A 19,101-nucleotide genomic window follows, 5' to 3' on the forward strand; every position below is an offset into this window, starting at 1 on the left:
GAGAACGCTGATGTATCCTTCTATGTACAGTACACAGCGGAATCCACAATAACGGACACCCGTAAACAGCAATTCTTTTTCAAAAATAGTGCAGGTCGTAGACTATAACAAAAGATCGACAGGCGTGTGTTTTTAGCAATTCTGTGCACACTAGAGAAAGACTTTTGTAACGTTGTTTGCAATTTTCGACTCACCTCTCAACAACGGACATTTTTAATATTTCTGTCAGTGACATCACCTTTCGGAAGATGGCGGATAATTTAAATTTTAAAATCGTTAACTTAATCTGGATTTTTAAATTACGAATCGAGATTTTCGTTTCTAACGAAAAAGCAAAAATAATAATTGTTTTGCATTTAGAAATTTCAAGATTTCTTTCGTTTACCGTCCCAAACGGGCCTTAAAGAAACTTGCATCCACCACAATTATTAACGATGTTTAACACGAATAATGAAAAAAAGAGTCAAAAATATTCGGAATAAATTAGTGGCGAAGTGTTGCAAAGTAATTTAGATAAGCTTTTGTTAATTATAAACAATAAATTTCATCTAGCTTTCTTCTCTTTATAACGAGTTAAGTGGAATATTTACTTCGGAATAATTTTCAATTTTTGCGTAAGATTGCAATTGGCGCGGATAAACGATTTGTTGGCGTAATAAAAATGTTGCCGCCATTATTAATATTTAAATTTATGTACGGCAGCGCCATCTGTCGAATAACTTCTCTGCTTTTGTTTATTCTTTTTCCCTACGGGTATTTCCATACTTATCGTGGATTTGGTCACATTGCGGGTCTGGACGGGGCCCGACATATCCGGGAGAAACCAAAAATTCTCGGGGTTCTTTAGACGCCATTTTCCATCATGGATTCCGCCTTAACCGTTCGGTCGTTCTGCCGTCCGTTTTAATGATACGATACAATACAATACAAATTTTGAGTAAAGTAATACGCTATAGCCTACTATAATAAACGGTATTGTATATACAATACATAACAAATTACTGACAGAATTTTATTTTTCTGAAATAAACGTACAATTCCATTTATAACAGGAAAGAACAAAGGAAAACTGTTGCACGTTCTTTGCACCGTTTCGCTCGTAGGCACGCGAAAACTGAAAATCAATTTCTGTTTATATCGCCGATTGCGGAATCAACGGTATTTGCTCTGTTGTCGTGGATGTAAGCTTCATTTTATATCTGCTTTTTTAGCACTAGGAAACGTTGTTTGATAGGACTCATCTGCGGAGAATATGACGGAAACAATTTATAGTTGCCGTCTTATTTCAGTTAGAAATCGTGCTATCAAACAAAACCTTGAACATCGGCACAGTTGTTCGATAGACGGGTTATTGTTGCGCAGAGGCGATCCTAGTATTTGCGAGGTTGTTATAATAAAAAGAAAAAGATGACAAGGCTGCCTCTGTCGCGTAGCAGCAGAGTTAACGTTCTTTTTTAATGTAAACAACCGCATGCGAGTCAGCCGTGTCGTTTTCTCGTCCAGTCCACGCGTAAAGAAAGTTATTTATTTCAATAGAAAGTAAAAGAGGCCCTTGGCAAAATTTATTTTTCAGATCCATTATTTATTAATACGAACATTTTAAATATGGAAACAATCATTAAAACATACAAGAAAGTAATAAATTGCGTACAATAGATTTACAATAAATTGTAAAATTCAATAGGTGGACAGGAATTCGGCTATTAAACTGCTCTCCTGCTTTGTAGTGACGAATTCGTCAATTAGAGGAAAAAAGTCCACTTCTGCAGCGATATCTTTTTCAATGGACAAGAAAGTGAAGAATGTCTCTCTTGACGCATTGTTAATCGGAGGTATGTCTTGCTCGATCTTAACTTTGAAAATGATCGTTCTGCAAATGCAACAGATACCGGCACGGTTATATTATCAACAGTTACCAATTTGATGATTTAAATACTAAAATGTACTATGCCCTAGGCGAATTGTCTGTTTTGCCTAAATGAAGGGCAGTTTCGTCAAAAGAAAGAAACAAAGACAGAAAAATAATTCCGAATTTGTAAACACGTTAATGATCGGGCTTTATTAATTTGGTTTATTAATCTCGGGTCGAGAGCTGTGATAATTTCTTACGTCTCTATCGTGTTAGGTTGGTTTCTTATAGATCTACAAATTAAACTTCAACCTCGTCTTGATGCCATCAGCAGTTCAGCAATTATCCGCTTTATGATTTCATTCAGTGTAAAAGTCACTTCCAGCTTCTGCCGCCTCTATTCTATTTCGCATAATGTCGAGCGCCTTTACTAAATCAAGTAAACACTGCATTCATTATTGTAAGCCGTTGGCAATTTCTAGAAATTTTAATTGTTCATCGTGAAATCTGTGTACCAATTCTTGCAATCTTTGTGGGAATAATTGCAAAGAACTTAACTTTAGAATGCATAATTTTTGTCCGCGAAACTTTTTTGTTAAATTCTGCAGCAGAACGTATAAATGGGCAAAATATAATTTAAAAAAACACAAATGCATTTATTCTTTATGTAGACAGAATTAATCACCGAACATATTCGATCAAATTGATGCGACATACAAAAATCACCAGAGGATTTCGTCCATCAAACGTTATTATTGGATTAGGAGAAAGCGCGTTTAAACATATTCGACCGTTTTCGTGTTTGTCGTAGCGCTTTTAATCTAATCGATATTCTTTTTCTGCTTTTATTAAAGCTAATAAAGACGGGAAAAATATTGGCATCTTTACTCTCTTCGCGTTTTTCGCCCGAATCACGAAAACATTAAATAATTTCCACAAAGATGAAGCTTTCTTTTATACAAACAGTGAAGTCACCTTATGAAGGAATCACATGGGAGCTAAGGCATTAAAACTCCCAATTGATTACAACTTTTTGTTAATCTTGTTAAAACTTACCAGTTGTATTTTAAACCCTCTATTCACGTTACAACATGAAAACGTGTCAGTTTTTGTGGATATCTTTCCTCCATAGCGCTGTCCATTTCGTAGCACAAGCCACTTACTGGTTAAGTCTGTAAAACAGTGCTGTTTCGTGGCAGTTGTAAATGCCACCTGATCTGTACCCAGAAGCGAGTTGATCTAATTTCTTCGACGTCTTTTAATATCAACATCCTTGGCTTCGCCGTATAAATTTTTAAAAGCATTCTGTCTTTTTCCAAATTTCTGTAGTCTAATTATTCTGGAACTTGTATCGCATTGTTTATTGGAAAGTTTTAGAGTTTTCTTCAAAAATCCTTTATGGTGGAGTATTCTTGGGTCTTATTACAGTGAACTGTTCGCACGACGTCATTTATTATCCGTCGATGTGTCCGTAATAAGTAAAATTTCGATACTTTTCCTTTTCTGCGGTCTATCGCATCGTTGAAGACTATCAGGGAGTACCTACCGCTCGACTTAATTAGTCTTTATAATTAAGATGAACGAAGCATCATAAAGTTTTGACCCCACGATCCGATACCAGCCGGATTCGATCTCGGATCCCCAGACAGACAGTCTGACACCTGAAACGGTCACCCGGCCATCGTACACTCAATAGAATAGAGATATACTCTTGTTTATCAAACCTAAACACCTGCTACAATACAATATAATAATTCTCTTTTACTGACAATACAGTCTAGTCGCTATTTTTGCAACTCATATTGATTAAAATTATAGATTGATAAACAGATAAGTACGCGAAAAATTCAATGCTTAAGAGCAAATTGACATTATATTGTCTCGATGTATAATACACGTAGAAATGCAATCTTAGAATAAAACAACGGAGTATAGCTTAAGGTCATTGTCGATAGAAGATTTTGGGATAGCGGAACAGATCTCTAACATCTGGATATTCGACTGGTTGTAAACAGTCGTCCGTAACCAATAGAAAGTATAAATGCGAAAAAATAATCAATAATAATTATTTTGTAACCTATTTATTTTGATATCGTTATGGTTATTGTTTTAAATCTATAATTAAAATTAGAAATGAACTTTGTTAGCAATCTGAATTCAATAAGGAACAGCTGCTACGTCGCGCTTTACCGCTTTTGGAAGAATTAAATAATAACAATCAGCAAAAATAATCTGTAATTACAGTCAAATCGATCAACGTGAACATCTTAAAATGTTAAGGAATAACCTAAATTACAACCGTGTATAATAATAATGTAATAAGTAAATATTACATTTAGGGATGTAAATCGGAATGATATTTTCGTTAGTTTAGTGAACTAAAATTGATTCGTACAGGTCATCCATTGTTGAGGTATGAGGAACAGTTCCTGGCGACACCATTACTTAAGTTCTCGGAATCTGTCAAAGTTGAATTATTGAATTGATTTATTAATGCCAAAAATATTTTATACTGTGTTATTAATCGATAAGAAAAAAATATTTGATATATTAAATATCCGAAGAAATAAATGCGACTAAAAAATACAAGTTTAATCGAATACGAAAGGATAAGCGGAAGAATGTAGGCATTTCTTATATCTTGCCGCATTTCTTTCAGAATATTTGGATAATTTTATCATTAAACTCTGTTTTTTGATTCTCTGATCAATAATTACTGTTAAGACTCACGAAATGACACGAACAGGTAATTTTCGCCGCCAGCGATTCGGAATCGAGCTCGAGCCGATGATACTCGGCAATAGTTTTTCGGGCCAGATAAGGGTCCTGACACGTCGTGATGCCTCTTATCTCGCCATCTGGATGCCCTACTGCGGACCTACCAAGCACGCGATTAGTTTGTTAAAAAAATCTTTTATTGCTTAAATAATCGTACTAAAGCTGCTACGGTATTAATGTTTGTTTGTTTAGTTATGGCAACGAAACACTTGGGCGATCTGCCTAGGGCAGGGGTCGGCAACCTGCGGCTCGCGAGCCACATGCGGCTCTTTGAATGTGAAGCTGCGGCTCTTTAGTTCCATACGCAAATATTTATTTTATAAAAAAAATTATTTAAAAATCGTTCTGAATCGATTAACGAGGATTAGGCACCGATTGTATCTCTCAGCCACTTGTACTCGCTTTTCACCGCACCCCTCCCCCGTGACACGCGTCGTCACTGTCGTCAGTCCGTCGGAAGCTCTCGAATGACGCCGTCGTCGGATGTTTCTATTATTTAATTTGTTGTGAAAAACACTACTTATATATGAATAAATAGATATTTTTTCTTATGAATAAATAGATTAGTTTTTTTTATTAAAAAACTTTATTTATGCGAGTACTATTTATTGTTGGCAAGAAAAAATTTTGTGGCTCTTTAAAAACTTTGAAATTTTGTAAATTGTAATTTTTGCTCTTCCGACTCAAAAGGTTGCCGACCCCTGGCCTAGGGAGGTCTTTTTGGCCACTGGTGGGCCCCTACGATATTAATGGTCCACTTATTAATATTGTATACATGCTAAATATTACTTATTTCGTAGGACATTAAATCTGTCTCGCATAGCGCATTGCGTATGAGTTACTTAACCCGCTTCAAGTTCGTGTTTTTTGGACGATCTGGATCTGCATGTAATTCGATAGGTTGTGACAAAGACAAGGACAGATGACAGATGACAAAACGAGAACAGGAACAGGAAAAATAGCGCTAATTAACGTTTCAATAACGGTTGATTTAATGCGATTTTACTCGTCTTCGGCAGTTCGTAACCTTTTGACAACTTTAAGCACCATTAAATAATCTCGTGTTTGGTATCTTGATTTCAAAACCTGCTCTAGCTTCTATTTCTTAGAGTTTGCTACATTTTCTGAATTGAATGTAAAATTGTTATAAAATTGTTTAATTATATTTGATTACTACGAGTTATTGGATTGGGAGAAGGTTCCTTTCATTATATTATTGTTGAAAATAGTGGGATAAGACACTTTTCAATTTCAGTGTCATTTTGATTTGTGCATTTCAAAGTGTAGTAGACTACTAAAACTAAAAAATCTGGTAAATTCTATTTACTTTTTAAATGAGATAAGATGGTAAATTCTGCTAAAAATGCCTTTTCGATCGTTAGACAAAACTCTCTCTGATCTAAAGACGTCTTCACATTGATTGATACCGTCCATTAATTAAGTTCGTGCGTTTCCGTCTTAATAAATTTTACTTAAATTTCAGTTTTTTCTGAGTAGAAAAACAATTTTTTAAATTTTAAACCAATCTATCAGCTTTATTGTTACCATCAATTTAGCGCTTTCGAACATCCTGTAGTGCACCTGTTTTATGATTAAATTTATCAATAATTATGGAAAAATTATTTAAAACAAATTCGCTTTAAAATCTATAGGCCTACAATGTGTAGCCCTGTATAAAGTATGGGAAATGAGACGAGATTGAAGATCTTTCTCATCCAGAAGGTCTCCGTTATGTAAAGCGGGTCGAACACTATCCGATTTTGCTGTCCAACGTCGTCTGTTGGCCGATTTTGACGTCACAAAAGTTGTTACTCAACAAAAAAAGTTGGACTATAATGATTTTCCGAAAACGACAAATTCTTGCCACCAACAATCAATCAGCGAACGTCTTTCGATAGAGGCGACCATTTTTGTTTGGAAAAGCTGCAGCACGTGACTGATTACTAGAGGAAAATGTTGCCTAATGTTAGTTTTCCTCATAAGTTTTCCCGGGCAACAAACCCGTCCGTCAAACCAGCAAAATCGTGTAGTGTACGCCCCTCTTTAAGAAGAGTTTTCGAAGGAGAATACAGGAATACGTTTAGAATACAGTACGTTTCATTTATCTCGGCTAGACTATTGTGACGTGAAGTCACAATAATCTAGCCGAATAGACTATTGTGACGTGAAGTAGCAATAGCCAGAATATAAAATTGTAAAGCACATCTCGGGTTGCAGTTGTGTATTCTCGTTAAATGATTCAGAACCCGTTCGTGCACGCACACCTAGTTCCCGGCAAATTTGCGAAAGAAGCTGAAGACAACACAAGTGCGAACTACATAATTTATTTTTATATAAAATCCTGCCCTTGTATTCGATAGAGTAATCGGAAAATATTCAAATTTTATTAAATTCAAATATGATTTAAGTTAGTTTAAAATTTATTAAATTATAAATTTTCGTCTATGAACGAGCATTCACTATTATCAGGACTTATTATACTGGCTAAACAGACAATTTTTATTTAATATTTGCAGAGAACAGAAAACATGGAGAAAGAAACAGGTATATTAAATATTAAATAAAAATTGTTTTCTGTGAAACTCTGTATTGTCTGTTAAGCCAGTATAATAAGTCCTGATAATAGTGAATGCTTGTTTATAGACGAAAATTTATAATTTAGTAAGAAAAGGACATTGAGGCATTTTAATTAAAATTTATTACTCTTACGTTCTCTAAGAAAGTCTGCCGATGCCGAGTGATTGGAGAAAGAAATAAAAATTTACGGTTAGCAGAAATATTTTTAACTAAAGACTGCCCAACACGAAATACTTTGGGTCCAAATCTAACATTTCGTATATTCCCGTATGACAAAATAAACAGTTCGAAATTTCTGCAAGTTCAATAAATATTAAAAAAAACTAATAGGCTACAATAGATTCTTCACTAAAGAGAAAAGCGTCTTCAGTTACAATGAGGTGAGGTAAAAAACAACTGATAGGAGCTCCTTCAGCGGAAATAAGTGGATTCTTTTACAGGTATTCCAGTAATCTAGACTTTAAACAGAGTCACCTAAGAAATTCTTTCAAAAGTAAAACTGATAACAAAAATGTTTTCGACGTGAGAAAACACTTTTCTTATCCCCTAAACAAGGTATTTTTAATGGAATTTTAAAAAATAAAACAGCATTTATAGACTTTGGGCTCCAACTCTATTAGAACCGATTACAGAAGCAAATCTAGATCCGAGCCATGGTTTAAACATACTTCTATTCAAGTTTAAGCTATGGCTTTTGACAAAATCAACAATAGTCAATAATTTATAATTTGCCAAAAGAAAGGATTAGAAAACGTAGACGGTGGCCTAAGCGTGGTTTAGACTGGAACTCGTTTCTATAATCACTCATAAAGAGCCGAAACGTTTCGGAATAAATTGGCGCTCATGAACGTCACCGCTTGTTCAATTTTCACACAACATAGAAAATACGAAAACGCGAGGGTTACAGCTACTCTACCCTATTAGATCAATTATGGCCAAAATACGGGGCACATTGCCTGGTAACGTGCCCAATATTTTTGTTTGCTTCGTCACTCATTTGAAACGGGCTACGCTATTGAATTATTTATCCAACTGCATTAAATCCTAGATTAGTTAAAGTTCGGTTACAATCGAGAGTCTAAGAAGAAATGTGCTCGTCACTTCGATATCACCTTCGTTCTTCTATTACATCGAAATGAAGCAAACGATGGACGTTCTTAGCACTAATTTCATCGATTATTGTTATCGGCGTTACGTTTATATGTAATAAAATACATCTTAGAATAAAGTTTAATTAAATATTTATAGTCAAGTTTTAATTAATTTAAGAGGTAATAATTACTTCTCTGGCTACTTGCAATCTTCGATTTTCTTGTTTCCACGAGAGGGCCGTGAAATTTTCAAAAAAGTTTCCATCCGATTCTTGTACCCTGTTACGAGATAATACGAAAAAGTTATTTTTAAAATATTGACCGGAGAAAGTTTCATTTTTATTCATTTTCAATCGCAATCTTATTTTTTTAAAAACCCGAACAAACTTATCAAGTAAAAACATAATGAGCCACTCCTTAACAACAGTCTTCTAGAATACCAGATAGGATTCGAACACTAATTTGCACAATTAGGGTCTTTTGAATCGACCTCGGACCTACAAAATTAACATACAGTTCTGTATAATAAAAATGATGGAAAATCTAAATGATAAACGTAGAAAATGTATTTGTAGAAGTCAAAAATCTACCGTTTATGAAGGAAGGAAATAGTGAAAGTTGTACTACAATAATAGAGGACAGTGGCGTATTTTAGCTTCATGAGGCCGAGGCAAATTTTAATTAGGGGAGCCCCGTATACAATATGACTTCAGATATTTTTCTTCGGGGGAATTTTTGGGAAGTCCTCCGATATCATCGTTGTTTTCTTAACGCCGCCTCTGGCGGATTAAGTTCCGCTCTGCTCTGCAATCTTGGGTCCCCACATAAGGCACCAAATTTAAATTTTGATATTATCAAAACAATGAGTTATAAAAGATTGATGAGGCCCCGAGGCAATTGTCTTTTTGCTCATCGGATAACGCACCACTGATAGAGGATGAGGTTTGTAAATTAAATTTGCTGCCAAAAATTATTTAACAATGTCTTCTTCCTACTGTGTCAAATAATTCATACTCCTCTTTCGGAAATATTTACCAGGGCGATTTAAAACAAATCGAAACTGATTTTTCTTGTCGGAAATACAACACAAACAAATTTTGGATATTGGATGTTGGATCTGTATATCTGAAAGGAAGATTATCCACGCATCTGTCCAAAAATTGCATGAAGCATGTTGCTTTGTTGAGTGCCGTCCATTTGTGACTAAATCATTGTTTTTCGCCTTTCTTTATCTCTCAGCACACTTGACCTTATAATTAAATTTCCGCTGCACAGATTTATGCGAAAAAATCACGTGATTTAAAGTTGTGTTTGTAAACATTCTATCACCACGTTACTTGCCACTTAACCTAATTCTTTCGGTCTATATTTTTTGCGAATTAAATAAAACAGTATTGTTGTTTCTTAAAATAGCAGTAGGTTATAACAATACAGTAAGACCTCGTTTAGCGCTTCCTCGATTAACGCTGATTCGATATAACTCGGTCTGCTCGAGCCTAAAAAAAAGCTCAAAATTTACGCCGATTTAAATTATCGCGACATTTCATTGATTCGTATATAATACGACAAGTCCCGTACACGAACCAATCAGCAGAAAAAAAAGGTGGCAATTTGTCTTAGCGCTGTACTTCCCTTAAATCTATGTTTGTTTGGTGCAAATTTGGAATAAAATATAACATCGTGTATGCCATAGGCAATATCGACTGTGAAATATTGATAATTAACATTAAGTCTTAATTTGCACTTAAAAATGGCGTGATAATCGCTTTTAGGAACCTGCCCAATGTCCTACTATTTCAAAGTTAAAATAATTTGAACTAAATATAGACAATTATAGATATATTTTTGATTTAAAGAAAATGTCATTTTAAATGAAATAACCCGGCGTTATACACATAATTTTTCTTATAAATACTGTATATGCTTTAACTACATTATGCATAAGTTCATTTATTCGTTATAGCAATGAAAAACTCATATACTGTAATCAATTTAAAGCGGTTTCAATTTTGACACGTACAGTACACTTATTGTTCTTTGGGCTTCTTTGCAAAGTAATTTATTTAATAACCTTAAAAAAATTTTCGCGGCACACCGGTTGAAAATCACTGGACTAAATGAAGATGATAATGGTTGACGCCTTCTTTAAGTGCCAAGGAATAAAGAGCCATCGTGCCGTATTGCCTCATTCGATAGTCGTCAGACTTTTCCTAAAATTCAATTTAGTGCTGTAGGCACTATTTTTAGCAAGCACATTATTGGGTTCAACAGGTGGTGAGGGACGAAGCCCGACATATTTACACGGACCATTTCTAAAATTTCCTGGGATTTTTTTAGCGGAACTGTGAACCAGAAATCGAATCCCATCCGGATTCGATTTCTGGTTCACAGTTCATTAGGCCGCTAACTTAGCGTTGGTCATCCGGCCGTTACAGCCACCTGATAATACTACGTGAAAGAAATGCCTTCAATCTTTACGCCAATGATTCTTGATTGCACCACTACAATGCGCGTCGACACATTTATAACACAGTGAAGTTTTGGCTAAGAAAAACATTCCGTGCGTCTCGTATTCATTAATAAGCCCAGATTTTGTACCTCGATATTTTTAACTATTCTACCACCGAAGTCGAGTTATGAAAACTTTTCCATTTACGTAAAGCAGCAATTGTCGGAGTATCGGAAGCGATTCCTCCGAAAGGATAGGCTACTACTCGAGTCTTGTAGGAATGGCAGAAACTGTAGTACAAGTGCTATAAATTATATGAGTAATATTTCGGAAAAGACCGCAATCGCCGTGTCCCAGTGGTTATCGTGTGAAAATGAATCAAATGAGTTTTGACTCATTCTCGTAAGCAAATTTTGGACATTCTTAGTAACAAGTTGGCGGACAACCGGATAACCGAGGCGCTCACTACCTACCGCTCATGGAGATCAGGAATAAACTCTGGATGGGGGCAAATATCTCATTAATGAGAATTTATACGTTTGAAATTTTTGAAAATTGCAGTCCGTTTGTTTCTTTGTCCGCCCATTCTTCCTCGATCTACAGAACGGAGTTAGACGAAAATCGAGACCAAATATGGAAGATTTAAGAACGAGAGCCCAATTATGTATAGACGAACTTCTGGTTTGGAGCGGAATTTTTACTTCAAATCAAAATTTTCTCCCGAACGGAGTTAGATAGATGACCCCGTGACTATTGTTAACGGAAAAAGTACGATGTACAGGGGAAAGATGCTACTAAAATTGATAGAATTGTGACGAAAAATTGCAGCCCGATGTCACAATAAATAATAGCTCGTTTACACTGAAATTTGTGTCAGCGCCGACCTCACTACCCGGCTAAATCGTTGCAGGCGTGACCGAACCCACGATCCCACCAGTGGCCGAAGTGGATAAAATCACTGTTGGTGGTGGTGGTGGCAACTGGCTGGCTACGTGTATTTCTTCACGTTTGTAACATCTAAATAGGAGCCAGTTTTCCACAACTTTTATGAAGAAGTCTTTCCGGGAGGTATCCCCTCGGCAGATCAGGCGGTGTACACTCGTGTCACGTTGCCGTAACCAAATAAACCAACAAAACCCATAACGAATATGAAAAAGTGCTTCTTAGTGCCCTTAGAGCAAAAGAGTCAAAAAATTTTAAAATTAACTTAATAAAATCTTAACGGAAATAGAAAATAATTTAAAATATGGAATTAAATTGTCATTTTTATCGTTGCGAAATCAAAAGTTTTATCTTATTATGAAGCTTTTATTTACGAAATTTTTAGAAAACCTCAATTTTAATTAACACAACGATGAAAAATAAAGTCTTCATTCGTTAATTTTTCACACGACTTTCGACGATTTTCAATTATTTATCAAAACGACGGTAATCGATAAACTGACGTCAAAAGTGTCGTAACTGATAAAACACTCGATCATTTGATATTTCTGATGAAATGACCAATGATTTATTGCGGATCGAAGCTATGACTTTGCTTGATTAATACATGTAAATCGGTAATGGTTAATCGATGATATCCGTGTTTGTGCGCGTTACACAAGTTATAAATTGATTTCTATTGTCATTCGGAAACATTAACTCGACGAATTCATATTATCAATCAAAAATTGAAGTTTATCTCGACGTTAATCTGTCGTACCTGTGTACCAAAAGACTCACTTCAATGAACGCGTGGAAAGTTTAAATGATCGATAAGGTATATTATTTGGAATTATTGTGTGATTTGTTGCGTAAATTTCATTAAAAATAGGAATAACAATGCGGAAAATGATTAAACCGAGATAATTATTCTGTGACCGAGAGATCTTCGGGTGATAGATTTACTCGTAGAATTACACTTTAAAATGTTCTATGACTGTTGTAGAGGTTAAGTTATAATGACGCAATTCGTACAATAAAATTAATTATTTTTAAGTAGGATTGCGAGATAAGACAATGCAACATAAGAGCGATCTCTCAAAGAGAAAAGGAGTTTCTTCGGAAAATATACCCGCTCCTATTTAGAAATTAGACGGGTGAAGAAAATCCGGATAACTCCAAATGGCCAGCCCGTCGAGCTACGAACAACACACTAATAATAAACACGATGTCTAACGAAGAAGATAGGGTTTTTGTAAAGTGAAATATTTAACACTATTCAGCTTTTTCACTCTTATCGCGCGTTGAAATAAAATGAAAGTGTGTTGAGTATTGAATGGTTGTCAGAATATTAATAATGTTACCGGATTTATTTCATTAATAATTAACAGCTGAACTACGAGTTGAAAAAATTATACACAGTGCACTGTATATTAGAATAAATAGGGTATTACTTAAATGCGTAACGAATTTATCGTAGAGGCGGTAGAGAGATTACAGAACACTACAAACTGTAAATGAAAAAATAACTAGAAAAGTAATATGTATCTTGTAAATTTTAAGCCAATTTCCTGGAAAGTTTTTAATTAAAACAAATTTGTAATCAACCGAAATTAATTATAACCTATTAAACAATTTTTATAAGTAATAGTTGTATTAATTAATATATTTTCCTAATCATTTTAATACTCTTTCTACCTCACGTCAAAATCTACAAATTTTGTACCCGATTTTTAAAGAATTTCTATCGATTTTTCTCTCTGAACATTTACTAACTTTGAGTTTAGTTTTATTCTCGTTCATCGATTCTCAAAAGAAATTGTTGAATATTCAAGTAGCATTTTTAATAATTTAAAACTTATTTTAGATGAAATGTTTCGGTATGTAAATGTCCCGGTAATGGATGGCAATGAAAGAGAGAGCGATCACAATTATTTGAATTTTTTCCTACGTCTGTTCTGGATATTCTGGCTTCTTTTTCGAACAGACACTAAATCTACACATTTTCTGCGGACTTTCTTTTAAACTTGCTTGAAAATATATGCATCTAATTCAGAAGAAAAATAAATGAAATTATAGAATTTATAACAAAGACTTCCTTAGAAAACTCTACTTTTTATTTTTTGTACTTTTGTTAAAAAATTGACGTATGAATCTGTGACTATAATTTTATGCGACTTGGGAAAATATTTCTTTTTTCCGGTTTTTAAAATCTTTAACATTAAAAATTGTTTTTTAAAATAAGATCGTAATAAAAATGTATAATTTTGTTATTTTTTATGGTTCTACTGCTTCAAAATTGCCAGCCAGTCATACATCTCGCGAGTGCTTCGGAAGAAGACAGAAATGCTATAAGAATCTTAAGTCCCGATCTTGATCTCTATCGCGGGTCTGGATTTTTTCATCCAGCATTACTTTCTATTATCAAAGCCCGCAATTTCAGAAAACGATATACAGTATTTTATTCTGAAGACAAGAAAAATGCTTTACCTAAGGTAAAATATTCCCTTAAGAAAATATATGTCAAGAATTTGCTATTTTACCAAAAGGACTCACACCGCTTTTCTTCATCGAATCTGCCATCGCCGTTACCAAACGTTTGTACAGTACAGTACTGTACAAAACGATCGTTTTGAGATATTTTTATCTTTCATTAAGAAAAATTATTCTAAAAATAGTTACGTGTTTTGGTCCAACAATGTGCAAAAACAGTAGAAGAATTTCTCAATGGTAAAAATCTCCCCCGAGTAAGCTATGAAGAAATCACACTAACTTCCCAAAAATTGCCCAATAGGAGAGTTTTTGGTGAGCTAGACTAGTGATTTTTAAACTATAGGTCGCTATCCCATAGGGAATTTACAGAATTTGGGAGTGGCGAAAAATCTCTGGAAACTGTTCGCGATGGATGTCACTCCCCGAAATGTTTCTCAGTTACATTCTCCAATATTGGTTAGCAAAAATAATTACGAAAACTATTTTGATTTAAATCATTTAAACAAAATTAAAAATTACGCTATGGATATATGTATAAAGAGAAAATAAAGCGTTCCGTACATCATTTCTCGCCGAGATCTGCCGCTACTTTTCAATTAAAACTCCTTCCCTATTCAGTCTCATTCCACCATCATTTACCTTTTTCAAACTTTGTATACGCCATCGTGCGAGGTAACGTCAGCAAAGTTTTGTGCTCTTACAGAAATATAATACAATATCCTAATTACCGAAAATAAAAAAGTTTTTATATCGTCATTCCTCAACATTTAAGTTTAAAATTTGTACATTTTTGTGTTGTATATTGCGTCTAGGGATTGTGTTTTTGGATTAGATTATTTAGGTTTTACGATTAGGAATAAGTTACATTCTCGAGAATCTCTAGATTTTTTTTAATTAATTATTTATGAAAGACTTAGTTTAATTATAAAAAAATGACGTAGAAGGTAATATACAAAGCGGGACATAAGATTGTCTCATATTTACTTTTGCTTAATTTTTGTAAATACATTGAAAAAATTGTATTTGTTTCTACATTTAGTCTAGTAAACATTTTTATTAAAATTAGTTTTTAAAACACACAAACAGTTTATTGATTTATCTAACAAACAGGTGCTTTGTTTTGACACAAAAATTACAGAAATGGAGAAGTTTCTTTCATTTTCTGTCTCTCTCTCTCTCCGTGTCTGCGTGTGTGTTGTAAATTAGTAACATTTTTTGCAGATAAGAAAACTTTTTTGAGCATTTTACTCGAGGCTTCATAAATATTTATTTCCTGAGATAATGAACTTAAATCGTTTTGATTAGCGCCAAGATTTGTAAAATCGATTCTTTCAATTTATGAGGCAAAATTCACACTCAAGATCTTTATTATCATCATTGGGTTGCAATTTGAAAACACTGTAGAACTAAAAATTCCCACTGTCCTTCCTTAATCTCGCGAACGGTGTTATGTAGATGAAAGTCGAGACGAAATATGGAAAAATTAGAGGCAAGAGGCTCCGATTAACTATTTCATTTCAAAAATTTTTTCCGGAACGACTGTTATCTCGAAAAGAATTGGTGCAGGGACTTTACAAGGCTTGTGACCAACTACGAGTATTCAGCGCTTTAATCCAGCACTGAATACTCGTAGTTGGTCATTTTATTTTAATGATTAATAAAAAATGAATTGTATCGCAAATTGTTCTTATGTACGGATTCAAATAACTTCTTTTTGCACGTCTGTACCTTTTTGAAAAATTCCATTGTTATAAACTTAGTTTACATTCCATTCTTCTCCACTTATTTCTTCTTTTATTCAAGAAATATTAATTTGCATTCGATAGGAATGTAAATAAGCCATTATTAAATTATGTAACATGTTTATTTAAATTAACGTTTCCTCCAACTTGCTTATTATTAAGATATAGTTACATATATCATTGGCATTTATGTATCCAAGGTATATATGTAATTACTTTCGTGTTACCTCGCTATTCATTGACTTTTCGCAAGTGGAATAAACTTCTACAGGGAATTTTGTAGTAAAATTCTATTCTATTACTATTGAAGAAACCATGAAATATATGATAGAATATTTTTATATATCGTACATATTAATATAGTACTAAATTAATATTACTACATTAAATATTTACATATTTATGTTGTTTATTTCTCAGAAGTAGATCGTGAAACCGTTTATTTAGAATGACGTCAAATTGATGTCATTCTAAACGGCTTTGAGGAGGATATGAGATCAAAAAACAAGCAACTAACTAAGCAAATTAATGGATAATCCGTTTCGTACGAAACGCACTACATCATTGGTTTGCTGATTAGCTGCTTGTTTTTTTAAACTTACTCCAGCCACGCGCATCCACCGTGTTACGCTATAATCGTCACCCGCTTAGTTTCAATGTATGAGAAGCAATAAGCACGTAATTGTGTGTTCTTACGACATGAAGAACAATAGAATGATCATAGAGTACTACAACTTCTAAATTCAAATTATTGAATACGCTATCTGTATAATTTAAATAAGAAACCGTTTGATTACTACGCTAACCGTAAGATTATTATTAGTAAACATGTAATTAATCCCACGTAACGCCGTTGCAACGACTACTTGCGGGGCGTAATTGGAGTCACGCTGCGTTAACGAGCAGTCCGGTCAGAGCAAATATCTCGTCGAGGGTCACAAATTAGAGATATGGTTCCTTTTTTATATGGGCATGTAGGAGGTCTGAAATTGGAGGGTTCCATTCGCCTCATTTATACTGTATCAATTTTATTCTAATGACGATGGTATTGCGAGGAGAAAATTTCGTATATTTGTTAATGATCAGTTGAAACCTTATTTTAGTGTTTGCCTTAAACTTATTTCACCGAGAAAAGAAATAGAATAAAATGTTCCGCGCTAAAAAAAATGATAATCTAAAATTTAGATTATCATCTTTTGCTGAAAGCACTTTATACCTGTTAGATTAGAAGCGCTTTCTGCAATCGATATTACAGTGATAGAATTTTGACAATTGGAGATTGGTTTATTTGCCATTAATATAAATGTATTGAAGAATATCTTATTGAATAATACGATGTATCGGCTAGGAACACAACTTTCACTCAATTATCATTCGCGCGAATACTTACCATTTAACTTCTAACTCTAACTCTTAAACATTGGTTGCGACGAACGAATAACAGAACTAAAATCTGACTAATATACTCTGTGTGGCCAAAACTTTGGCCACACAGAGTATATCATGTCCTATGACCATGTTTCAGGCTCTAATAAATATTTTGTTTTCTATTTTGGAATTTGTGTCAAACCAGAATTACGTAAAAGATTGCCTAATATTAAAAAAACAGTAATTTTAATATTAGCCTATTTTAAAATAATACTGTTTATACCGTTAAATTTTAAACTTTTCTTTAATAATTTGTTACTACAGACGCCATTATAGAGTTCCCCAAGCGAATTAGTCATTGTTACATCAAAATACTGGCTATTATGACAGGCAAATATTTGTTTTCTTTTCCTCAATCTTTAGCTTTTCATATCAAAGGTTTCGTTATAGTAATTTCAAGTAAATTAACAAATGCGATTGCTATTTTCATGGAGCACTTTGACTCGAACCCTAATCCACTCTTTTGGATAAGTCATCTCTTACTACGCATAAGCTGTTCTCTAGTATTGATCTTATAGTGTTTACCAGGTTATATACTCTGTTGTTCTGTAGACTCGATAGAATATGATGGTTGAATGTCGTATGCAGCAGCTAATTCAACAAAAACTATTTCGGTTACTAATCCTTTTGTATTTAACATTGCGTTTTGTTGTCCATTTAATTATTACTAACTTTATTCATTTCCATTAAATTATAATTATAAATAATAATAATTTTCATATACTGGACATATTATTCATTAACAGTCTCGCTTATATTAATATATCAATTCGTATTTATTTAGATATGTAGTGTGTATACATATTTAAATGTGTGTATACATGTGACAAAATGCATTTCTGAACCTACTGGTTCCTTTTCAGTTGGATTTCTCGCAAATATATTCTATATATGCCTACAGAAAGATAAACTGACATTTATAGTATACTTAATATTACTATCATTCTTCCTGTTTCCTTTTGGAATTTTGTATTAATTCGCTTATGATTTTACATTATTTTTTATTTACAATTTGAATTATCCAATATAATTCAAAATACAAAATTTTAAAATTCTAAAATTACAGTATTTAACTTGAATTTTTAATGTTTCTTATATTCTTATACTCGGTCTTTTTCATCATAAAAATTTTGTATAATTTCTTTAACATTCACAATTATTAATAAACCATTTATAGTCACACACTGCAACAGCATTGTTAACTATTTGATTGCACTTATTAAAATGTATTTTTCAAGTAAAGATGAGGAAAAGACCTCATTTTGTAATTCACTTTCACAATTTTTTCATACTTTCACACATTTACATCCATATAAACTACACAATCTATATATAATTATATATATTTAAAGTGTTTTTATAATATATCAAAACATTTTCCTATAACAAATGTTAAAACAATTTTTTATATTAAAATTTAATCATCTTATTAGAAAGCGATTTCGGAAATCTTTAAACATAGCTATAAACAAGTGAAATTATGATTTTTATTCGATATAAACTACTCTATTAATAGTAGAAGCGGTGTTACGCAGTTAAGTAGTAAAGTTCGAGACGTATTACATCCCTCAATCGATCCGTCTACAATTTCCATTAATATAGCGTTTGGTGACATATTTATTTCGTCATCTCTTCAGTTCCGATCGCGACAGCAATGAATGATTATAAATATTTTCGACTGATAGTGGAACAGAAGCGATAATATTTTTTTTTTTATTTCGTCCAAGATATATGAAATCAATCCATTATCCGGAAGAGCGATATAGCCTATAC

At 33.4% G+C, this 19,101-nt stretch overlaps 1 protein-coding gene across 1 annotated transcript in view; it reads right to left on the reverse strand.

Annotated features, from left to right (window-relative positions):
- Positions 1 to 19,101, reverse strand: part of LOC111634736 (protein unc-13 homolog D-like) — a 119,484-nt gene that overhangs the window by 19,799 nt on the left and 80,584 nt on the right. The window contains exon 2 of the mRNA XM_023379578.1: positions 8,487 to 8,574. Coding sequence (XP_023235346.1) covers positions 8,487 to 8,574 — 88 coding nt within the window. The remainder of the gene's footprint in view (positions 1 to 8,486; positions 8,575 to 19,101) is intronic.

Source organism: Centruroides sculpturatus, unplaced genomic scaffold, assembly GCF_000671375.1.
Source record: "Centruroides sculpturatus isolate CEXI.00-Female unplaced genomic scaffold, Cexi_2.0 scaffold135, whole genome shotgun sequence".
Lineage (NCBI taxonomy): Eukaryota > Metazoa > Arthropoda > Arachnida > Scorpiones > Buthidae > Centruroides > Centruroides sculpturatus.